The following is an 18,737-nucleotide window of genomic DNA, read 5'->3' as shown; positions in this document are numbered from 1 at the left end:
TCTTCCAAATTAAATCAAATCCAATATACTCTCATCCAAGTATTGACATTTAAAAATCAAATCCAACTTTAAGTATGGAGTATTTTTTTTTTGTCTTTTTAGTCTTTATTATGTATAAAATGTGCTTAAACAAATTTCAAACAATAAGGTGAAAAATTACAATTTTATTGATAATAAATTTGAATAAGACTAAAAATTACAACTTATAATGAATATATTTTATTTATAAAAATTAATACACACTACTTAAAGTTAAACCTTTTGATTTTTAAAATATCAATACTTAATATTGGACTTGAGCATTTAAATTGGAGGAGAGTGTATTGGATTATTCTTTTTTATAGTTACACATTCTTGGATGTGTTACTCTTTCTTTCAATGTGGAATAAAAGTCATTATTTATAAGTATATGATAGATCGTCCATCATTTTTCGTCTATATTAATACTCTATCATCTATTATTATAAATTAATAACAAATATTATTACATAAACTATTATTCATTAGTTATTTATCATTAATGATTTGCTTATGTTTATAAATTTATGTATATGTTAACTAATAAATAATATTATACACATTAAAAGAATAATTCTTATACAAATTGTATAAACCTAACAATAATTATTATACAAATAAATATTTTATATGTACAAATCATATTTCTCAATAATTCTTTATTTTTATCAATCAAGAATATATTTGAATTATAATTTTGTTTATATACATCACACAAAACATGAAGAAAGTAGAAGACAAAAGAAAGTTGTGTATCCCACATTGGAAAAAGATGAATGAATGCTCTAAACATGTAGTTATAAAAGAAAATACTTCAACATATTTTGTCCCACATTGAAAGTGAAACATAAAACATTCAAGGTTGTCTCTATAAAAGAGAAACAACCAAGAATGATTTTGTCCCACATCGAAAGTGAAACATAAAACATTCAAGGATGTCTCTATAAAAGAGAAACAACCAAGAATGATTTTGTCCCACATCGAAAGTGAAACATAAAACATTCTAGGATGTCTCTATAAAAGAGAAACAACCAAGAATGGTTTCATAAATTCGTAAGCCCATCAAATATATATGGGCAATTATGAATTTCTAGTATTCATTTATTTGTTAAAATTGTTTTTAAATATAAAAACAATTTTTATAAATAATATTTTTTTTAAATTCGGTTGAACCGGCGGTTCAAACCGGCGAACCGCCGGTTCACGGTTCAAGAAGGCCCTGACCCTGAACCGGCCCGTTGGAACCGGCAACCCGCCGGACGGTTCAAACCGCCGGTTCCGGTTCCGGTTCCGGTTCATGAACCGGCGGGCCTGAACCGGCGGTTAACCGCCGGGCCGGTTCGGTTTGTGCACACCTACATATACATATATAATGACAATAATAAAGTCTACCAACATTTATTTAGACCTGGGCAAGGGCGGATCGTCCACTACAAACAGTGAGGCAGGTCACGGGCCGTGGATTGGGCTCCAGTGCTAACTGTGGAGCCATCCAGGCCGCATGGTCAACTACTCTAGGTGAGCCGGTCAATTGAAAATTTAGAATTTAGATTCTTATTCTTTATATATTTAAATTGTTTGGTAATCGCATAAAATATTTTTTTAATACTCCCTCCGTTCCATGTTATTTGAGACGTTTCTTTTCGGCACGAGATTTAAGAAAGTTGTGTTTAGTGAGTTAAATAAAGTAGATGAGAGAATAAAGTAAAGTAAAAGAAAGAATAAAGTAATTAAGATTAGATATTTTGTTTTTAGCCGAATAGAGAAATGACTCAAGTAACTTGAGACAACAAAAAAAGAATATGACTCAAGTAACTTGGGACAAAGGGAGTAGTTACTAGTGGCCTTACAAATCTTATATTCCCTCCCTCCCTATCAATATGCAACGTTTCCTTTTGGGCACAAGATTTTATGCAAGATGGTTTAGTGAATTTAAGTGGAGAGAGAATAAAGTAGATGGGTGATTGAAGGAGAGAGAAAAGTAAGAAATAGAAAAAGTTAATGATTAAAGAAGGAAAAAGTAGGTGGATGTTTTAAAGGATAGAGAAAAGTAAGAGAGAAAATAAATTGTTGGATGTTTTAAAGGAGAGAGAAAAAATGAGTATATTGACTTGAATTATTAATTCTATTTTGTTGACTTGAATAAATTTGACATTTGGTTGTCAAATTTGCCGTCCATACTTAAGCATTTCATATTAATATTATTGGTAATTTTAATTTGACATTTCTAAACAATGATCTAAAAAATGATTATAATAATCATAATAAAAAATGATAAACAAAACATATGCCAAAATAATTAGAACAACCACATTTCTAAAATTTCGAAGTCTAATTTTCAAAATTGGCTGCTAGTCTTAAAATTATGGCACCTCAAACAATTTCCAAAATGGCGCCACATCAGTAAACCAAAGTCTATAAAATGAGGATCAAGCCTTATGTCTTGAGTTTTTTTTATCATTGTACAACAACACAGAAAGTACAATGGTGGGAAAGAAAAATTTAACAACACCAGTATAAAGATAAAACTAACGCGGCGAATCAGACAACGAAGAGGGATAATCGGGCGACGAAGGTTAGAAAATCGGGAATCAGTGAGTGAAGAGTGGAATTCTGGAGGCAAACGAGGAAATCAAGCGGCGAGAAAGGTGAATCAGACATCGTGAAGCGTTCCCGTCTTCGGAGGTGCATGGGAAAGCGGGTAGCTTTGTCATCGTCGGATGCCTGGCGGCGCAGGGTCGTCGGAGGCTTGGCGGCGGAGAAATTAGCCTAGGAGAAATGAGGGTAGACGGAAAACGATTGTAGAGTAAGTAGGGTCTGCTAGGGTTTTTTTAGTTTTTTAATGCTTAATGAACTTAATTAGTGAGCCCTAATTAGTGATTAAAATTCCCTGATTTTTTCTTTTTAAGGAAACGTTGCATTTTTAGTGGGACATCAAAAAAACGTTGCATTTCTAATAGGACAAAGGGAGTATTATACTACCATATAACTTTTTAAATTTTAGTTATGCAATTTTTAAATTTTTTAGTTTATTTTAATTTCATAAATATGAAGTGCAATTTGTCCCTTGTTTTTAGTATATATTTAGATTGATTCTGATGCCTAACATTGAATTTTGGTGCGCAACATGGCACCAACTGAGAAAAATTTAGAATTTTATTGTTTTCTGTTTCCTAAAATTTAACATTTATATTTAGTTTTGTAAATAGTAGTGGTACTTATTTTTGCAAAATAAAATAATTCATTATTCAATAAATAAATATCTCATTTTAAAAATAAAAGTATGGTGAAAAAGGTTCCATGAAATGTGTCACAGTAACACCACTATACTCCACTATGCTAGATAACAAGGACTACTTCGACTCTGATGGCCATCAAAAGTTATTAGTTGGATTTGCGTTATTGGGCCGGAACGAATAGGTTGGGCTAAGGAATTGTATTGTTTTAATTTCCTTTACTTTTTCAAATAAATAGGATTAGATAAATAAATTTTAGATTAGCTGCAGGACTCATATTTCATAAATATTCTATTAAAAATAAAAATCATTTCTATTTTAGTTGGTCACTAAAATCATGCATTTTCTAATTTAGAATTTTTTTTCTCATATTTCAATCATTTATTCTTTCTATTTCTCTTATTTTACAAATTTTATAATAAAAATTTGTGTGAAATTATATTTTTAAGAAACGGATAGAGTAGTATATTTATTTTGCTTTTGAATTAGTTCAAAATTCTTATGTTCCCCGAATTTTTGAAAAATGGAGTATTTTTAAAGCTTCACCTTTATTTGCAAAAGAAAGTAGAACATAGAATTGTCTGTATAACAGGGAATGCAGATTTCATGCCTGTTTGTGGCATAATATACTGTGAAGTGTGAAACAAACTAAACAAACGGTTGAAGATATTCGCCAAATTCTAAAACAAAGAAAGGAAAGCAGAAAAGAAAGCTAAACGATGGCAGAAAATCAGTGTGTATTGATAACTTCCAAGTACAGCATATATATAGGCAACTACTTAACAAATTCCTAAAAACTCTCTACCACTCTTCCCATATCTGCCACTAACAAAAGGAAAATAACTGAAATTAAATTGACTACTAAATCACTCTACACGATGAGTGACTCCTAAAAACTAGAACAAAATGAGAGTAATAACAAACTAAATAAATCAGCCACTAAGCATAACAGCAGTTAGTGGTTCCTAAAGTTTAGCACTAATTTTAACACTCCCCCTTAGTGCAAACTTCTGATCAATGACACCTAAGGCAGCACGAAAAAACTCAACTTAGATTTCGCCAAGGCCTTAGTGAAAATATCAGCCACTTGATCATTGGTGCAGACTCCCTCTAGCTGGACCTCTTGATTTAGAACCTTCTCACGAATAAAGTGATGTCTGACTTCAATATGCTTCGTACGAGCATGAAAAACTGGATTTGAAGCCAACTTTATAGCACTCTCATTGTCGCACTTGATCTGCACAGGATAGTCGACATTGCTTAGCATATCTCCAATCAATCTCTTCAGCCAAACACATTCTTGTGCAGCCATGGTTGCTGCAACATACTCTGCTTCACTACTTGATAAGACCACAGTATCTTGTTTCTTCGAACACCATGAAACGACCGCTGAACCAATATCAAAACAGTAGCCCGTAGTTGACCGACGATCATTTGAGTCTCCAGCCCAATCTGCATCAACAAATCCACTCAACAAGAAGTTATCACAATTCTTGTATAGTAGCCCGTAGCTTATAGTTCCTTTCACATAGCGCAAGATCCTCTTCGCAGCATCTAAATGATGACTCCTTGGATTTTGCATAAATTGTGCAACAACGCCAACAGAGTAAGAGATCTCGGGCTTTGTGATGGTCAAGTAAATCAGACTACCAACAAGCTGCCGAAACCTCTTAGCATCTTTCAGTAGCTTTCCTTCATCTTTCTTCAACTTGAGATTCAATTCCATAGGTGTAGCCATTTCTTTCGACTCCCCCATGTTGAAACGCTCCAAGAGACTCTTTGCATAGCCTCTTTGAGAGACAAAATATCCTTGATCTGCTCTCTCCACTTCTAAGCCAAGGAAACATTCAACCTCTCCCAAATTTTTCATCTCAAAACGAACCGACAGATCAGCCATCAATTTAACAATTTCTGACTCATTTCCTCCCGTTATTATCATGTCATCAACATACAATAATACTAGAAGATGCACTTGTGGTTCTATTTTGACGAACAAACTGGAATCTGAGGTAGATACTCTAAAACCACAAAAGAGAAGGTATTGAGCAACTTTACCATACCAAGCTCGAGGTGCTTGCTTCAAGCCATATAGAGCCTTCTTCAAATGACACACATGGGCTGGAAACTTTGTTGAGACGAAGCCTTCGGGCTGCTCCATAAACACCGGGCGATCTAACTCACCGTAAAGAAATGCATTCTTTACATCGAGTTGCCACAACTTCCAACCTTTGAATGCAGCAATAGAGAATATAGATCTTACTGTCACCATTTTTGCTACTGGGCTGAAAGTCTCTTCATAGTCGATTCCATAACTTTGAGAAAACCCGCGAGCAACTAAACGAGCTTTAAACCTATCAATGGTTCCATCCGACTTCTTTTTGATGCGGAACACCCATTTGCACGAGACGATTTGACAGTTTTCAGGCCTGGACACCAGCTCCCATGTCTCGTTTCTATCTAAGGCTTCGATCTCCTCTCGCATAGCTTTTTCCCAATTTGGACAACCCTTTGCTTCTTCATAGCTTATTGGATCTTCAACATTCATCTCTCCTGTAAAGAAACACGATACGACCGAACAATGATTGATATCTACCTCATAATGTTTGAGATAATCTGGTTGTCGTATCTCTCTTCTCGGCCTTCCCGAAACCTGCTGCACATCATTATTTTCTGCACTTGCAATCTGACCAGAAACTGGAGAAGCATCAGCAATCTGTTCTGTAATTGGTGAATCATTTTCAGCTTCTTCACGGCTAGAAGCTTGTACATCTATGTCAGGAAATAGTGGCTCCAAATTATCTTGATCCCCATCAAGAGCTGCAAATTCTTGAGCAGCATAAAGAGATGATATTTCATCAAATACCACTTCTCTAGACGTAGTATACTTCATCGTCTTTGGATCCATGCACCTCCAGCCCTTTCTATAACAGTCATATCCAACAAATATGCACTTCTTTGCTTTCGGGTCAAGCCTGGTTCTATTAGACTTAGTAACATGTACGTAACAAATAGAACCAAAGACCCTAAAGTAACTGACATCTGGAACTTCACCATATACAATCTCAAAAGGTGATTTTTGAGTACCTAGCCAGGGAGGCAGCCTGTTCGTCACATGACAGGCACATTGAACAGCTTCAGCCCAAAGTTCTCGTGGAAGATTCTTGTCATGCAGCCATGAAAGACAAACTGAGGTGAGATGAGCTAGTTTTCTTTCCGCTACACCGTTCTGCTGAGGAGTGTCTGGACAAGTCATTTGTCGTTGAATGCCATTGTCTTCACAATATTTAAAGAAAGCATCTGACATGTATTCTCCACCATTATCACTGCGGAGGCACTTTATCTTCTTCCGAACTCCTTTTCAACAGCATCTCTAAACTCCATAAACTTGGACAGAGCCTCACTCTTTTCTTTCAAAAATTTCACCCAAGTGAACCTTGAGTGATCATCCACCAACACCATAACATAGTGATGACTGCTGCAGCTTGGTGTTCTAGTCGGCCCCATCAAATCTGTGTGAACTAACTCGAACAACGTAGATCTACGATTTGAGGACTTTTTAAAAGGAAGTCTATGTGATTTACCATATTGACATCCTTGGCAAATCACATCTTCGCGCACATTCACCAGAGTAGGCATACCAGCGACCAGCTTTTTAGACGACATTTGCTGCAGTAGCTGATAGCCTACATGCCCTAACCGAGCATGCCAGATCGATGTATTGTCGGTTTGACTAGTTTTCTTGACATAAGCTTCACCTGCTGACATAACAAACAAAGAACCCTTCTTCTCTCCAATATACGTTACATCAGCAGAAATATTCTTCACATTATCAAGCACCTTCACATCATTGGGACCAAACAAGACATACTTTCCAGATTCTGTAATTTGAGTGACCGAAACTAGATTTCGTTTCAAACCTGGAACGTGGTAAACATCATGCAGCTTGACACTTTTGGCTGATGGATTTCCGACAACGTCAATGGTCACGTCACCTTCTTTGGCTACTGGATGAGTTGAGTTGTCTGCAGTGACAACAACTCTCTCTCCATGGTGATCACGCATCTCCGAGAACAAAGTGTCATTTCCGGTTGCATGATGAGAGCAACCAGAATCGATGATCCATTCCTCCTTGTCGTTGATGTAGTTGACATGGGCATCACCTGCCTTTTCTTTGATTGCTTCAACGGTGAAGCACTGGTCCCATTCAATTTTATCATCTCCATCATTTGTGCAGGCAACGTTAGCTTTAGTAAGCTTAACACGACAGTTCTTCTTAATATGCCTAAGTTTTCCACACCTGAAACAAGTGATAGGTTTCTTACTTGGAGATTTACCTTTGTCTGCACTCGTTTCTTCATCCTTTCCTTTGTTTGAAGTCCAAGCATTCTTCTTGTTTGATTTCCCCTTTGAGAAAAGAACAGCATCAGAATCAAGATTTTTCGCCATTTGTTTCGCCAAGGCTTCTTGATTACAAAGAAGATTCTCCAACTCCTCTACTGAAGGCTGATTTGACCACCCTTGGATCGAGGTAACGAAGGGCCCATATTCCTTCCTCAGACCACGAATAAGATAGCGACGCAGACGTGCTTCACTGATCTTTTCGTTCGTGTCTATCTCTGATATTTCAGCACAACAACTTTTAATCCGTAAAAAATATTCGGAAACTGACTTACCTCCTTGAGTTAACATTGCTAACTCATTTTCTAAAAGTTGCAGCCTTGCGGTGTTTTTCTTGGTACAAACACTTTCAAGTGTTTGCCAAACTTCTTTTGGAGAGCTCACATCACGAACATGATCAATGAACTCCTTGCTGATTGATGTCCTCAACGCAAAGAGCGCTTTACCGCACTTGATCTTCCACTTCCTTTGTGATTCGGCATTTTCAGGAACATCTCTGGGGACCTCCGTTTCAGCACCAGCGACCAGCTCCCACAGATCCTTACCTTGAAGATATGCCTCCATACACATCCTCCAGAACTTGTAGTTGTTATGGCCTACAAGTTTCTCCATCCCGAACTGATTATTTCCACCATTTGAGGCTTCCATCGTATTGATGACAAGAGCTTTCCCAAGAGCACAACTTGGCTCTGGTACCATAAAACAATGAAAGGAAAGCAGAAAAGAAAGCTAAACGATGGCAGAAAATCAGTGTGTATTTATAACTTCCAAGTACAGCATATATATAGGCAACTACTTAACAAATTCCTAAAAACTCTCTACCACTCTTCCCATATCTGCCACTAACAAAAGGAAAATAACTGAAATTAAATTGACTACTAAATCACTCTACACGATGAGTGACTACTAAAAACTAAAACAAAATGAGAGTAATAACAAACTAAATAAATCAGCCACTAAGCATAACAGCAGTTAGTGGTTCCTAAAGTTTAGCACTAATTTTAACAAATTCGATACTTTGGCTAGAAACGTTAACTGTATGTCTTAAACCACATTTCCATCAAAATTTCTATATTTTGACAAATAAGAGCAATTCAAATCGAAGTCCACTTCAGAGTAGTATCCAATAAAAGTTCTATATTCAGTTTATTAATTTCCCCCTTATATTATACTCTAAATAAGTGTCCTAACTAAAATGAAGAATATGCCTCAAATAATTTTTTTCAAAATGGGGCAGCGGTGACCGTTGATATTGGCGTATAGCAAAGCATTCGAGATTTGCGAAAGCGGAAACAGTGTTTGGGGCAGAGGATTTTTGTAGGGAATAGAATCAGACAAGCTCAAATATACCCCGCACCGCAATAAATAAAAACCTCTAGGATTCAACAACTATTTCTCAATTCAATTCATAAAATTTTCAAGTCCGCATATCCCCAGACTCCACCTTGCTGACACACTCCACCCGACACGCACAGACGCTCAGTGATCACCTCTCTCTCTCTCTCACTCACTCACTCACTCGGAGCTCGAGAGAGAGACCCTTTTCCTTGTGAGAAGAGAGACGTTGGAAAAAAGAACGTTGCAAGAGTGGTACATTTACTCAGCAGAAAAAGTTAAAATCAAGCATTAAGTTTTGAGAGTCAATTATTCAAAACCTTGTGGAGTTTTGAATCGTCTTTCCCTTTCTCTACGCTTACATAGCAACTGGGATTCAAATGGGGAGCGCGTTTCTCTTCGCAACTCTTCAGCTGCTTACGCTCTTTGGTAATGTGCTCACATTACACTCTCTAAATTAACATCATCTCTATCTAACTTGCTAATTCTGCTGTGATTCCATTTTGGGACACTTCTTGTAAATGTTTTCTTCAAGAACTCGTTTTTTATTGGTTAAATCAGGGCATGTCTTTCTTTATTTGGTTGGTATGTTGCTTCAATAATTAGTCAAAGATTAATACTTTCTGTGGAATCTTGATGTCAGCAACTATCATGTGCACCCTTGTATTCTTATAAGTAGGCCATCCCATGATATATTTAGTTTAGAGATTATATGTCATTGAAATATGGCAGATGCATATTTTGTGCTTCTCCAAAATTAATGTGTTATACCACAAAATTACTGGTAAAGTATTGTTCAAGTAGCAAGAATTGACCTTTATGGCATTTCTAAATATGGTTATGTAATTCCCTTATATCTGAACGCTGCATTCATGAGTTGTTGATGATGGCATTTAGTTCTTTGTTGGAGCATCTCCATGGTTCATACGTCGGCTAGCTCGTTGATCGGTTGTTAATGAAAGAAGCATCACTACCAATCTAGTTCTAATATATGAAACTTTTTTGTCTTGTTAGCCGAGGCAGAGAGAATGTATCTATATGTTCATGAAGTTGTTTTGTTTTTTCATGATACATAGATCTAGATTTTCGGAGGTAGGACTTATAGTTGCGTGTGTTCCCTGCTTATTGTTAGTTTTCATATGGGTTGGTTAATTGATTTTGCAGTTTTCTAGCTTATCTAATAGGAGTTATCATTCCTATATAGAGAGAGATTCGAGAATGTGTGGAAATACATCCATGCTTGAGTGTTGTAAACCAATTTTGATACGAATTCACACGAGTTTTGCTCACTAGAGTTGTTGCAAATAGGTTTAGAAATTTCCCATGCTTCTTAGGTTCAGTTTTGCTTCTCAAAATGTGGCAGAATGACTGTAGTATGGTTTGACATACGAGGGATTCGTGTTATTCTTTGATGCTTATAATGCCTATTTTGATGATAGGCGTATGCAGAGGTGGTAAAATCGGAATATGCTATGGGAGAAATGCAGATGATCTACCCACCCCAGATAAAGCTGTGCAGCTGATCAAACTTCACAATATCAAATATGTAAGGATATACGACTCCAATATCCAAGTCCTCAAGACATTCGCAAATACAGGAATTGAGCTCATGATCGGGATCCCCAATGCCGACTTGCTAGCCTTCTCTCAGTTCCAATCCAATGCTGATACATGGTTGAAAAACAGCATTCTCCCATACTATCCGGCCACAAAAATCACTTACATAACTGTTGGTGCTGAAGTAACTGAAGCTCCCAGTAATATATCTGCCATGGTAGTTCCTGCAATGCAAAATGTCCTAACTTCTCTCAAGAAAGCCGGGCTTCATAAGAAGATTAAAGTCTCCAGCACTCATTCCTTGGGTGTTTTGTCCCGCTCGTTCCCACCTTCTGCAGGGGCTTTCAGCAGTAAATTTGCGCTGTTTCTGAAACCGATGTTGGAATTTCTTGCTGAGAATCAGTCTCCCTTTATGGTTAATATATATCCTTACTATGCCTATAGAGACTCCTCGAGCAATGTGTCCCTCGACTATGCTCTTTTTGAGTCCTCGTCTGAAGTTATTGATCCAAACACTGGATTGTTATACACAAATATGTTTGATGCTCAGATTGATGCAATCAACTTTGCACTCATGGCTTTGAATTTCCGAACTATTCAGATTATGGTTACCGAGACAGGATGGCCTTCTAAAGGATCCCCAAAGGAGACTGCTGCCACTCCAGATAACGCGCAAACATACAACACGAATCTGATCCGTCATCTCATCAATGACACCGGAACTCCTGCGAAGCCAGGAGGGGAGATAGATACATACATCTTCTCATTGTTCAATGAGAATAGGAAGCCTGGTTTGGAATCAGAGAGAAATTGGGGCTTGTTTTTTCCTGACCAGACAAGCGTGTACAATCTGGATTTCACTGGGAAAAGTACCGTGGATATCAATCCAGACACAAACGTGACAACCAGTTCAAATGGAACGTGGTGCATTGCATCAGCCAATGCCTCGGAACCTGATCTTAGGAATGGTCTAGACTGGGCCTGTGGTTCAGGAAACGTTGACTGCTCGGCTATTCAGCCGAGTCAGCCTTGCTTCGAGCCTGATAACTTGGTATCTCATGCTTCTTATGCCTTCAACAGTTACTACCAGCAGAATGGGGCTACAGATATCGCTTGCAGTTTTGGCGGAGCAGGAGTCAGAACGAACCAGAACCCGAGTATGTATTGATTAACTGATTTGGTGTAGTATATGATTTCTTCCCTTATTTCGCTCTTGATGCCCTCTATTCAAACTCAAGAGATGTGCCTTTTGGCATTACTTTCGTTCGGGATTTTGAGGATCAAGGATATACTCCTCGACAATTAACATGCCATTTTTTCTGAATTTCGCAGGTTATGACAACTGCCTCTATATGACACTCGGGTGCGCAAACATCCGTTCATTAGTAGTTCCAAAATATTAGCATTGGCATTATATATCTGTGACTGAACTTTTCTTGGATTTGCAGGGCCAACAAAACTGCGTCCGCAAATGCAACAGCGAATCCTTTGGCAAAAGCATCGTCATCATATGCGCAAGCAGCCTCAATGCTGCTCCTTGGCTGCTCGGTGATGGCTTCATTCGTGTTGCTACAAGTTTCGTGCTAGTATCTTGGTTGCTGGCGAAAAAATTTGTCTCAAGGATGGTCTCCCAAGGGCGTTCAATTATTTTGTTGTATCATAATTTTCAAGGAATCCTCTCCCTCTTGTAGTTGTAGATCATCTTGGATCATGTATGTGACAAGACACCCTTGTAGTTGTAGATCATCTTGGATATTTTAGACCAAACATGCTTACTTCTTTCTATTATAGCGGAATATGTTATTTTAAATAAAAGTTGATAATATAAATGTAATTAGAATAAATTTGAAAAAAGCATGTATTTGACTAAGCAAAATCGGGTGGTTGTTAAGGTTAATTAGAGAGAAAAAGTCGGAGGTGAGAAGCCGAGACGCGCGAGCATCCATTCACTAATTTTGAATTACTTTTCAAGCACTGCATTGCAGTATAAAACATACAACAGCATCATCATCATATTTCGATCGAGCAGTGATTCGAAATACTAACGGGATAAACATTTGCAGAGAGCAATATGTCGTGGCAAACTTACGTGGATGAGCACTTGATGTGCGATATCGAAGGACAGGCAGGGCTGAAACTGGCCGCGGCCGCTATCCTCGGCCATGATGGCGCTGTCTGGGCTCAGAGCGCCACCTTCCCTCAGGTCAGGTTAACGTTAATTATTTGAATTTGTAATTGTATTATGATGTTTGCGTAATGCAGATGAAGCCAGAGGAGATAAAAGGAATATTGAACGATTTCGAGGAACCCGGGTCCCTGGCCCCCACTGGCTTGTTCTTTGGTGGGGCTAAGTATATGGTCATTCAAGGCGAGCCCGGCGCTGTCATTCGTGGAAAGAAGGTTTGGCAAATTATATCGTGGCTTATTCCTTATTGTATCTTGTTTAACAAACTGAACGCCACCAATAGGGATCTGGAGGCATAACTATCAAGAAGTCTGGGCAAGCACTGGTGTTCGGAGTGTACGAGGAGCCGGTGACTCCAGGGCAATGCAACATGGTTGTTGAGAGGCTGGCTGATTACCTAATCGATCAGGGCATGTAGACCTTCATAAATCTACTTAGCCCCCATTTTCATTTCTTGCTTCTACTTGGTTTCTCATAAAGGCCTCCATTTTTCATTTCCAATATCAACTCCTTCATTTCCAGGCCATCGACTTTTCTTAGTTTTTTCTTTTGTTTCTCATACAAGTTGGTATGTTCAGTTGTTGCCTAAATTTCAGGCAAATTTTAATATAATTATTTTCCATTTTTTTTGAAATATTTGTTACCTATTCATACTCTATATAGTTAGTATAAGGTACTGAAGAATATTCTGATATGTTTCTAAAATCTAGATAGATGTAGTCCAAGTCTATCGATCCGGATTACATCCAAATCTGAAATATACTCCCATCGTGACCGGACACGAGTTTTAAGAAATGTAATGAAAAGTGAATTGAAAAAATTGATAGGATGTGGGTCTTACTTTTAAAGTATTTTATAATAAGATGTGAGTGAGTGGAATGTGGGGTCCACTAAAAAAATGGTAAAAAGTGAAATGTGATAAATTTTGTGGAATGGAAATAGAAAAATGTAACAAAATTTCAGGGATGAAGGGAGCAATATAATTTCCTCTCACTTGCAAAAAAAGGTTCTATATACATAGGTTATAGTACTGTTATAGTATTAAAAATTAGTAGTAGTAATTAATTAGATAGCAATTTTAGATATTTTATGTACTACTACTTACTAACTTGGCAATCTATTAATGATCGTGTTTGTCAATACGAAATCGGATAATACCAAGCTTAAAAATGATTCATACGCTTAAAAGCTCGAACGAGATTAAATCGGACCTATATTTGAAAAGCCAACCAGAATTTTAATTCAATCACTACATATATAACCTTGTAGTGGTACTATTTGATTAAATTACGTGAAAAAAATTGAATAAAAATTTGGTTCAACAAGACGTGGGAGCGCCACATGGCCCTGGCGCGTGTCCCGAAATAAGGGCGCAACCCCTCAGCACGGGAGGCCCTCAGGGACGAGACACCCACAACGGCAAACCCGTCACCGTCCCCTCCAAAGGGCTAACTGTTGTGGATGCTCTTATAAGTCCCAACCAAAAACACTATTCTTAGAATATTTGATATTTTGCGTAAATCATTAAAACGAAATTCTATGTTTGCACCTGAAAACTGCAATGATTTTTTGAAAAATCTTTTGCAACAAGACTAGTATAGTAAACCTTTTTGTTGTTGTTTGCTTATTATCATGTTTATATCGTGTATGAATTCTTGTCGCATATGTGATGATCAATCTTTGCATATCAAAAGTTTATTTCAAAGTGCAATATAGACAAAATACAATTGGTCATATGCTGGGTAAGTGGGTATAGAATTTGCTTCTCTGCCTCTCGCCGTTTCGCGAAATATCTCATCCCCCATACAAATCCAAAAGGCATATTCCAGCATGTGCGAAATATGAATAGTTGTGGTTTGCCGTCGTCACCCTCCAATTTTATAAGTACTCTAGTAGTATCACACAATCTAATATTACAAAATCCATCTAAAATCATTCTATTTCTTCTCTAACTAAACTTTTATTTTTCATGTGACTTTTATAATATCTACATCATTATGGAATTATATATATGGTTGCGTTAAAAAAATGTGTACTACATATATTGTGTTTACTACTTTACTACTCCATCTGTTATAAAAAAAAATATGCATTATGAATTCAGCAGAGTTTTAATGTAAAATTGGTAAAATGAGAGAAAGGTAGAAGAGATAATTAAAGTATAGTAGAGAATATATCTCAATAGAGATTAAAAAGTTTTTAAACTGAGAAGTTCATAAGTGTGTCAGAACTAATCCAATATTTTTCTCATTGGCCCAACTAAAATTATATCGGATAATAACAAGTGGAGTTTCTTTCCGATTAATACGTTACCTTTAAATTTACAATTATTGGCCTAAAGTCCCAAATCAGGTGAAATAATATAGATTAAATTAAACAATCGCAATCATAACACATTAAACTTAACCAATGATCGCAAATAAAAGATTTAATATTCCAAATTTCAACTTACGTAAACATTGATTCGCGTCACTAGAGTTATAAGTTTAAAATACTATAGATTTAAAATTTTATATAATAAAGAAAATTAGATAGCTATCCATCGTCGGATCCACTACGTCCACATCACTGCCATTTCAAATTTTCAGTAAAAAAAGAAATCAGGCGGCGGAGCGATCGGTGAAGTCGGAGGCTAGCCGGGAGTTATACATGGTCTCATGGAACGAGGCCGCATCGCAAGTCATCTTCCGTAACTTCCTGGCTTTCTCCTCCGTGAAAGAGCCGGGAGCGAACCGGTTTTTTGGAGGCTTCCGATCCGCCTCGGCTGGCTTGATATAGTCCGGTTCGGAGGAGAAACCAAAAAGCGGAGCCCACCAGTTGGGAGATTTGTTGGCGTCGGCGGGTTGCATCTGCGCCTGCACCACCACAGGTCGGATCGGTAGCATGTTGGAGGTCATTTTTTGATGGAAGGGGTCAAGGGGAAGAGAGAGTGATGTATGGTTAAATGGAAATGGGCATGAGGGTTAATTTAAGAAGGTTGGACCCTCACGTGAGAACAAAAGTGCTTACGCGTTGTTATCAATTTTATTTATTAAAATTATGTAAAAATATTAATAAATTTATAAAATTTTAATGATGAAAGTAGAAATAATATTCCACCACTCCTCTATCGAGTGGCGAATCATTAAGGAACAACACCGAGCTTAAGTTTGTCTAGCCATCCTTGTCACATCCACAATTAACCTATCCAATTTTTTTTTATTTTTTTTTAATTTAATGAACATGTTGAGGTGGAACTTGGACCTCATGAAAAAATGAAATTTGAGAAATACTCCATATTTTGGTGCAATTTTAACTCCGTTTCCTATTGAAAGTGAATTCATTGTGTATGTGAACAGTAAATTTGCATTCTACATCTGTTATACTACCATTAGTTTCAATTGGCAGAAAACTCCAGCTATAAATTTATCTTCCATAAGCCTAACATGTGGGATGTGGCATTGCTCACTATGTCAAGAGACAATGATTTAGAAGTTGACTTTGCTTAATTCTGAGACATGAGACACTATATCTAGAATGCTAAACGTATGAATGTTGAAAATGGGACCTTATATCAAACAAGGCCTGAGTAAAGAGCCAACGTTCTAATCATTTAATTATTAACTTATTTTATTTGTCTAGTTATAATTGATAATGGACAAGTACAAATAAAAGTTTGTTTATAGAAAGAGGGAATGCCTAAAACTCATTTATTTAAAAAATTATCATACTATATATTTTAAAATATTTTAAAAGTACTTTGATATTAGTTGATTCAGTTATTTTGATCCATTATTACCGGACACAAAACTATTTCCAGTTATAGAGCTATATATTCGGGAAAAAAAGGATATATAAATTCTTGAATCCAACCGGAAAGCTCCAAATCATCCCAACCGGAAAACCTGGAAAAGCGCTTTTCTTGAAGCAGGAAAAGAGATTTTCTTCAATCGGTTTTTCCGGCATGGCGTTTATCCAATGGGTCCTGATTGCGCTCGTCGTGATCCTCAGCGCTGGGCCCACTTGGTCGGTCCCTTCCATCATTCAGATGAGGCCGGAAAAGGACACCCTTTTGGACGCCGACGTCCGCCGGAAATCCGACCACCTCTTCTGCAGCAGCTGGCGCTTCACGGTCGAGACCAACGACGCCGGCGCCTGGACGCGCGTGCCGGCGAGGTGCGTCGATTTCGTGAAGGAGTACATCACCGGCGACCTCTACGCCTCCGAGCTGGAGGCCGTCGCGGCCAATGCAGCCGAGTACGCCAGGGCCATCGGGGTCTCCGGCGACGGCAGAGACGCCTGGGTTTTCGACATCGACGAGACCTTGCTCTCCAATGTCCACTACTACGCCGTCAACGGATTCGGGTAACCAATCATTTCCCTTTTTTTTCTCATCATTTCATCTATTCAAATACACTAGAATACACTCCCTCCGTTTAGTTAAAATAGTATTTGGACCCACATTATTATAGTTTATAGTGTTTAATGGTAGGTCCTAGCTAGTGGTATAAATTGTAAATAAATTGATGTGTATGAGTAATGAGTTTGAGAACTTTCCATAAATGGAGTTTATGGAAGGGACGAAAAAGGAAAGAGTCCTTATTTTTATGGGTTGGAAGGAGTATACATAAATTAAAAAAAAACCATAAAACATGGATTATCAAGCATGTAGCCTGTCGGTCTTGATTTAGAATAATTTTGATAATGAAGATGGTATGTTTGTATTGGAAACAGATCACAGATATTTGATGAATATTCTTTCAACGAATGGGTAGAGTTGAGGGAGGCTCCTGCAATAATCCCTGGGCTGAGATTGTACAAGGAGCTACAGAAGCTAGGCTTCACATTATTCCTGTTGACCGGACGGGGTGAATATCAGAGGCATGCTACGGAGCGTAACCTAATGTACGCTGGATTCGCCAACTGGGAAAAGCTTATCGTCAGGGGAAACACTGATAAAGGTAAGCCGGCATCAGTTTTCAAATCAGAGAAGAGGAAGGAGATAGAGGATGCAGGTTACATAATCCACGGGAGCTCCGGAGATCAGTGGAGCGACTTGATGGGATTCGCTCTCGCAAGACGCTCCTTCAAACTACCCAACCCCTTATACTACATTGCCTAGTATGGACATAGCATTACTACTTACTAGTCTTGCATATATATAGTTCTAGTTTTTTTTATGGAATTTTCTCGATTCAAAAAATATGGATGGATTCGCAGTTTGAGGTCACGGAAGGTCAGTTCAAGTCTCTTTTACCTATCTGCATTTTCATGTTTTTAGGCTGCTGTAAATATTCTTGATTTTTATGAAGATAATTTTTCGTCACCGCATATTTCTTCTCAAATGCTGCGCTATCTTTTGGTTTTGTTAGTTCTATTTTTTTAACTAATTTTAAACTCTAAGCTAATATTCAAAGTAGTACAATTATTCCCAGTTAAAACTAATATTTGGAGTCGTTTAATACCAGTGAATAAAAAGTGTCATAGGTTTAAATTCTCCTATGAAAGCATAAAGAATATACTAGTACAAAATTGGTATTGTAAAATGTCGAAATACAAAATTACGACTAAAATATTACTACTAATAACTAATAAGATCCTAAAATTTATACTATAACGGGTAATTACAATCTCAGTTCTGAAAGTATTAGTGTAATGGAGTAACTATATTTTTGATAAACAAACAGAAATTTTAATAATCTGGCATACTTATCATTTTTTAATAAATAAACAATAAATTAAATTTTTTAAAATATTTTTTACTATTCTATCACCAAAATCAACAAGCACCCACATAATTACCAGTCTTAACTGCACTTTATATCCATTAGCTATGTTTTGCATAAGATAATGAGATTTATCTTGACTTTATATGTTGTTTGGTATACAAGATAAATGAAATATAGGCCCGTATTATCTTACCCGCCCAGTTAAGCCCATACTGTTTTTCATGTATGATTTAGATTAATTTAACCCACCAAAAAGGTAGGTTTATTTATCTACGTATATTAAAATTCCAAGCTAGTTAA

The 18,737-nt window shown here is 37.2% G+C and overlaps 3 protein-coding genes across 3 annotated transcripts; all 3 read left to right on the top strand.

The window, feature by feature from the left end:
* The first annotated feature begins 9,044 nt into the window (after positions 1-9,044).
* On the top strand, positions 9,045-12,354 carry LOC121748245 (glucan endo-1,3-beta-glucosidase 13-like). The gene is made up of 4 exons (XM_042142475.1): positions 9,045-9,416; positions 10,427-11,701; positions 11,877-11,907; positions 11,993-12,354. Exons 1-4 carry the CDS (start codon positions 9,368-9,370, stop codon positions 12,129-12,131), a joined length of 1,494 nt encoding a protein of 497 aa, XP_041998409.1. The 5' UTR covers positions 9,045-9,367; the 3' UTR covers positions 12,132-12,354.
* Positions 12,355-12,445: 91 nt separating this feature from the next.
* Positions 12,446-13,363, top strand: LOC121748246 (profilin-3-like). Its single transcript, XM_042142476.1, has 3 exons — positions 12,446-12,747; positions 12,807-12,944; positions 13,013-13,363. Exons 1-3 carry the CDS (start codon positions 12,616-12,618, stop codon positions 13,145-13,147), a joined length of 405 nt encoding a protein of 134 aa, XP_041998410.1. The 5' UTR covers positions 12,446-12,615; the 3' UTR covers positions 13,148-13,363.
* A 3,248-nt stretch (positions 13,364-16,611) lies between these two features.
* LOC121747620 (acid phosphatase 1-like) lies at positions 16,612-18,034 on the top strand. Its single transcript, XM_042141690.1, has 2 exons — positions 16,612-17,073; positions 17,443-18,034. The coding sequence occupies exons 1-2, from the start codon at positions 16,673-16,675 to the stop codon at positions 17,828-17,830; spliced, it is 789 nt and encodes a 262-aa protein (XP_041997624.1). The 5' UTR covers positions 16,612-16,672; the 3' UTR covers positions 17,831-18,034.
* The last annotated feature ends 703 nt before the right edge of the window (positions 18,035-18,737 follow it).

This window comes from Salvia splendens, chromosome 9 (genome assembly GCF_004379255.2).
Source record: "Salvia splendens isolate huo1 chromosome 9, SspV2, whole genome shotgun sequence".
Classification (NCBI taxonomy): Eukaryota; Viridiplantae; Streptophyta; class Magnoliopsida; order Lamiales; family Lamiaceae; genus Salvia; species Salvia splendens.
Note: the sequence above shows the minus strand (reverse complement) of the source record. Positions and strands in the feature narration are given on the sequence as shown.